Source organism: Vicia villosa, linkage group LG2 (assembly GCF_029867415.1).
Source record: "Vicia villosa cultivar HV-30 ecotype Madison, WI linkage group LG2, Vvil1.0, whole genome shotgun sequence".
Lineage (NCBI taxonomy): Eukaryota > Viridiplantae > Streptophyta > Magnoliopsida > Fabales > Fabaceae > Vicia > Vicia villosa.
In genome coordinates, this window is record NC_081181.1 from 121,622,965 (window position 1) to 121,629,212 (window position 6,248).

General features: G+C 33.1%; 1 protein-coding gene across 1 annotated transcript; it reads left to right on the plus strand.

Annotated features, from left to right (window-relative positions):
* The first annotated feature begins 238 nt into the window (after positions 1-238).
* On the plus strand, positions 239-4,882 carry LOC131649905 (diacylglycerol O-acyltransferase 2D-like). The gene is made up of 9 exons (XM_058919645.1): positions 239-519; positions 603-677; positions 778-863; positions 2,061-2,167; positions 2,254-2,409; positions 3,079-3,165; positions 3,322-3,419; positions 3,926-4,013; positions 4,380-4,882. Exons 1-9 carry the CDS (start codon positions 239-241, stop codon positions 4,479-4,481), a joined length of 1,080 nt encoding a protein of 359 aa, XP_058775628.1. The 3' UTR covers positions 4,482-4,882.
* The last annotated feature ends 1,366 nt before the right edge of the window (positions 4,883-6,248 follow it).

Consider the following 6,248-nt stretch of genomic DNA (forward strand, 5'->3'; position numbering starts at 1 on the left):
GCGAGTCAGATTGCCGAGTCACGACCCGTTTTTTCACTGATAATCATAGTGCATGGCGTTGTAGGACTTGTCAGTTCCGTGAACCAACCACTCAACCAAACCACGTTGCTGACATTCAATTTCCACATATAGATAGCCACATGTTATGGAGCAGGACCACAAAACAAAACCTACACCCCACCGCACTCAATAACTACCATTATCGGCAATCACGTGACGCAATTTACTCTTCTAATAAATGACATTTCTACCCTCACGCTTCCCGCTATTCACAAATCTCTTACTATACTTTTCATCACTATACTTTTCATCGCCATTCATTCGACACCGTTCCATTCTGCACACTGTAGAACTGAAAATGGCGACGGAGAAAGTTTTCAACGGAAGAGAAGAATTCAGCGATTCTTCAAACGCGTTCCATTCGATTCTAGCATTATCGTTGTGGCTCGGATGGATTCACTTCAACATTGCTTTGATCCTCTCCGCTATATTCTTGCTTCCTCTCTCCAAATCTCTCTTGTTCGTCCCCTATCCCTTTCTCCTTATCATCGATATCATTCATTTTCTGTTACGTAATTTTGTTGAATTTTTGTGTGTGATAGGGTTATAGGTTTTCTGGCATTGTTCGTGGTGCTTCCACTGGGAGCTAAGAGTAAATTTGGTAGAAGATTGTCTAGGTATATTTTCGCTTTTCCATAACGTGCAATTTGAGCTTTTTCCTCTTTTTTGCTGTGTTAAAAATATCTTTTTTGTTGTTTTGGTTTATGTAATTTTCAGGTACATATGCAAGCATGCTTGTAGTTACTTTCCTGTTACGCTTCATGTGGAGGATATAAAAGCTTTTGATCCTAATCGTGCTTATGGTTTGTACTTTGTACTTAAATATTGACAATTGAGTTGTTTCTGTTTTTTGTTGTTGCATGAATTATGTTTTTTTTTTTGGTTAAATGACAAGATAAATTGGGAAAAGAGAGGAAATTGATTAATGTAGTTCTTGTTTTTATATTCCTAGGCTTTGCTTTATGAAGAAAATTAAGATAGGAAAATGTGAGGATAGATTAATGTAGATTTGGATAATTATTTCCAGTAATTGGAGTTTGGTTATTGACTAAAATTTAAACCGAATATATGAAGCTTAAGTGCTAATCAAGTCTGATCTGTAATGCTTGATGTGGTAGTTGCAGTATTTGTACATACCTTACATTATTATTTTTTTTGGTATATTAGTACCCTTTTTTCCTCCTGTTCTCTACTAAGCAATAGAGAAATGTCTTTTTCTTCTTAATGTACTCATTTTCTCATTTCCGGGGTGTTTAAATTTAACCCATTCTTCTTCCAAGAGTGCTTCAGCTTAGGATGCTATCTCATTGAGACCCTTTTTAAAAAAAATAAATCTAGCATTATAACAAATAATGTGGATCAGTTGAAGTCATTCACATTTCTACTCTGGCAGTTGTTTTCATTGCCCAACTGGATTCCTTTTATGTTCACGTATACCAAATTAAGGCTGGCCATTAAACTTGGATTTCTATATTGAATAGACTTGGTGCTCTGTAGTTGACAACATTGACTACCATTTCATTTGTATTTTAATAATCAGGATTGGCCTTTTCGCGTAACTACTTTTAACGAAAACCCCAAACATGATTGTTGTCATGTTGAATTAACTTCTTGCTTAATCTTGGCCTAAACTATATCAGGAACATGATTTACTAGTTTTAACCCGGCATTTTATTTGTTTCATCTGAGTTGATGGAGATTTTCTTATATGTAACTAGTACAATTTACAATAAGCTTTTATATTTCCCCATTGTTTGATCCACATGAAATTTCTTGTTTTCTATAATTGCTCTCTTAGAAAGTCAAAGCAACTGTTACTTCAGTTTCTTTACTTTTCCTTGTTATTGTGGTATGTTTCTGTTGAAAGGATGTTTTAAACTCAGTTGTCTTCAATATTTGACCTATATTACTATTACGTAATAAGTCATTGGTTATACTGCTTTGGTGTATTGTTTTGTTAGTTGCTCATTGACAGTAACAACAGTGGAATGAACATGCAGTCTTTGGTTATGAACCACATTCAGTTTTGCCAATTGGCGTTATTGCCCTAGCTGACAACACAGGTTTCATGCCTATTCCAAAAGTTAAAGTTCTTGCTAGCAGTGCGGTAAAACTTTTTCTTGAGGCACTAATGTTTAATAATACTTGATGAGGATTCTATTACAAGTTTTTCTCTTCACACTTGAATGATAGGTGTTCTACACACCATTTTTAAGACATATATGGACATGGCTGGGTCTTACAACAGCATCAAGGAAAAATTTTACGTCCCTGTTAGCTGCTGGCTATAGTTGCCTTTTAATACCTGGTGGAGTTCAAGAGGCATTTCTCATGCAGCGTGGTTCTGAGGTGCATTTCTTTTTGCCCTCATCTTGCTCAATGCTCATGTGATTTTTCTCCCTTTTTGACCAGTCGTGTGATAATTTTTTTCTTCCGATAATAAATGAAAGTGTTCATTTCCTCCAGGTATAGGATTGTTGTTTATGCAAAGTTCAATAATATATTTGTGCAGGAATTTTTTTAGCTTTGAAATCACTCATTTGTGAATTGCACATGTTTTGAATTTCAATTTGTATATGTCTTTTCCTATCATATTTCATATTTCATTTAATTTAGACTGGAGGAAAGGGCATTTTATTCTTTTTAGTTGGAGTTTTAAGATCAATAACCAGAAATCATTCAGCCTACTTTATTTGTTTCTTGTGTTTTGGCATAAAAATCACAGCCTGAGTTGAGTCTGCTGAATCGTTTAAAAGAGATAAAATTGTGACTAACCACTGATATAACACAAAGCATACAACAATTTTCAATATCTAGCCTCCTAAGAGTATGGGTTGTCTATCAAACAAAAAGGTACTGTCCAAAAAGCATTGGTTCTGGGTCAGACTGAATTTTTATACTGTTCTATATCTAGGAAGAAGAGATCTATCCATAAAATGGGTCTTGCAAGGATGACATTCTTGTGTCATTATAGTTTCATAGATGTTAACAGGAAAACTTGAAATTTTTACTTTATAGATTGTTTATCTTAAGTCAAGAAGAGGTTTTGTCCGCATAGCAATGGAGAAAGGCCATCCCTTAGTTCCAGTTTTCTGCTTTGGTCAGGTACTTATTTCTTCTCTTGATCTCTTATGTTACTAGATGTCTGTCATTTCTATGCCTGTCAACTTCATTCTCTTTGCTCTTTTGTTTTTGTTTTACATGAAGTATTCTTTTCATAAGTTGAAGATAACTTTTCTTTTTGGTGTAACTTTGATACAGTCAGATATCTACAGGTGGTGGAAACCTGGTGGGAAGTTGTTTCTGAAATTTTCTAGGGCTATCAAGTTCACCCCAATATATTTTTGGGGTATTTTCGGGTGCGTGCTTCTTTTATGTGTCAATTTGCAATCTTCCCTGTTCATTCTGCTTGAATTTGAACCTGTACAATTGACTGAATTGAAGAAGATGGAATAATAGAGTAAAAGATCTTTAAGATGTTGAACTATGCCTTCCACATTCACAATGCTATCTACACACATTATTGACTACAAAAGCAATTGGTATCTAATATAGAAACAACGGTAAAAATAAGGTCAGTTTTTATTGGAAACAAGCTTAAACTATTTGCTAAAAATATGACTGGAAAAGTTGGATTCCATTGATGCAGTTCAGGATGTATACCTTAATGCCTTTACCGATCTGCTATCACTAACAGTAACTGGCAAGCTCTTTTTCTTGTAAACTTTTTCCTTCAGAATAATTGATTTGAGTAGAATAGCCAATTATTGTACACAACCAGAGTCTAAAACTATAGTTAGCTTGGAAGTTAGTTCATCTCTAAAGCATTTTTTATTTAAGCAAATCATCTCATCTCCTTTTTCAGATCCCCAATACCGTTTAGGCGTCCTATGCATGTGGTGGTGGGTAGGCCAATTGAACTCAAGAAAAATCCAGAACCAACCACGGAGGAGGTATGCACTATCTTTTAAAGCCTTTTTATGTTAAATAGGATTCACAAGGATCCAGTAGTTAGAACCTCTCCTAAGTTATGATGCCTCAATTTTATTTCTCGATAACTAGTTCTTCAGAATGGTAGTTTAGGAAATTTGGCAGAGTTCTATAAGAAATTCCACGTCTTATTCTTAACTTTGAGTAACATGCAATATACTTTGATAATCAAGAACTAACGACAAATATGTAAATGTGATAACCGGCAACAAACTGTTTCTAGATGAGAGAATTCTTGTTAGTGTATCATATTCATGGATACATGCAAATGCTGGTGGTTTAGCTGGCCAAAATACTAGTTTCTTATATTTATTCAAACCTTCTTTTAGGTTGCCAAGATACATTGTCAATTTGTGGAAGCACTTCATGATCTCTTTGAAAGGCACAAAGCTCAGGCTGGCTATCCCAACCTTGAGTTAAGAATTGTTTGATAAGGGGCCTTAATATCGTCCTATGAATTTCATTGATTTATTAATGTATTTTCTGTTAGTAACTTCTTTAAGGTCGGGGGTTGGTCTATGTAATTGGGTTATGTATTGCATGCACTAATAAAAGACCAACACCCTGTGGGGTAATTGAATAGAAGTAACAATGCAAATGAGGTGGTGGTGACCTCCATTGCACTTACGTGCTGCCTACATAATTTATTGCTGTGGCGGCCTGCGATCACGCAGTTCCCTTGAAAAAAAGAAAAGAAAAATGGCGGTTTCTTTGGTCAGGTTTATTTATTCTTCAGTATAAATACTGAATGTTTGAAAAAAAAACCTGATGTAATGGTTGACTTGTGTAAAAAATGTAATGGATGACTAAGGTTACAAATTCATGTTGCAAAGCCACAATATAAAACTCCATACCATTGAGAATCAAGTGGTTAATAAAATTTAGCTTTAAGCTAATTGTTCAAGAAAATCTGAATTCAAATTCTGATTGAAATAATCATTTATCAGATTTTATTTATCTTTCGATTTAGTTATAGATTATCAAACACATACAATTGATTGATTTGAAGAATATTTTAGTTAGTTTATTGTGATTTTTTTTATTTTTTAACTTTAAAATTGTGTTCATTTTAATTTGATGAAAGACCCTTAAAGTGAAAGATTATGATAGGGAGAAGATCGAATTCTAATTAGAGATGGTGCATATTTAAAAATAATGAAAATAATGTTTTAACATTTTTATTGTTTTTAGAAAGTGCAGACAACTGTTGTTCACTTTAGTATTATTCAACTAAAATTAATACAAATTTTAAGAAATGAATTTTTTTCCAAAGTAAACAGTGGGAATTTTGTTATTATGAGATTGTTCTTCAATAATAACAAGGTTTAAGTTCATTTTCACTTCATATAAAATCATAAAAGTTTTCAAATATAGGCCCTCAAAAGTATTTATTCACTTAGATAATTCTTAAATAATTAAGTTAAGTCAGCCAATTCCTACTCTGAAATTGAAATGAACTAGCTAATCAAAAAGGAATTTGGAAATAATTAAACCAATAAAATTGTTAATTGCTCATACTAAAATTCTACTAAAATCCTTGAAAGCTTTCCAAATGAGGGCCAAGAGTCTTTTGTCTACGGCACCTCATATAATTTCTACCATTGAAATATTATTGGAATTTGTTGAGATATTTGAGTTGTATATAAATAGTCATAGTCTATTTTATTATTTATATAATTTATTAATATAATCTTTATTTTCTTTATTCTCTCTAATCTCTCCTCATTAAAAGTGCCTCACGCACTAATAAATTGGTATCCAAAGCTTCCGGTTATTATTCTTGAGAACTTCATGTCAGAGATCATGTTTCCAGGGAAAGTGAATCAATCACTGCAAATATGAATGATACTAATTAAGGGTGTTTGCGGTGCGGTTTGGGCGATTTTGACGCTAAAAGTCATTCGAACCGCAAGAGAAAAAGACGTGAGGTCTGGTTTGGTTCGGTTGGCTTTTAGAAAAAAAAACTGAACCAAACAAAACCAATGCGGTTTGGTTCAGTTGGTTTAATTTTTTACAAATATTTTATTGAGTCATACATACACATATAGATGACAACATAACTTTATATTTAGTCATTCATACACTACAAAATAACAACAAAACTCATCATATTTGGACAACAACTTTCCATTTAATATGTATAAATTAGATTAGACAAAAGTGAAATAATAAACATAAAATAATAGCATAAAACAATA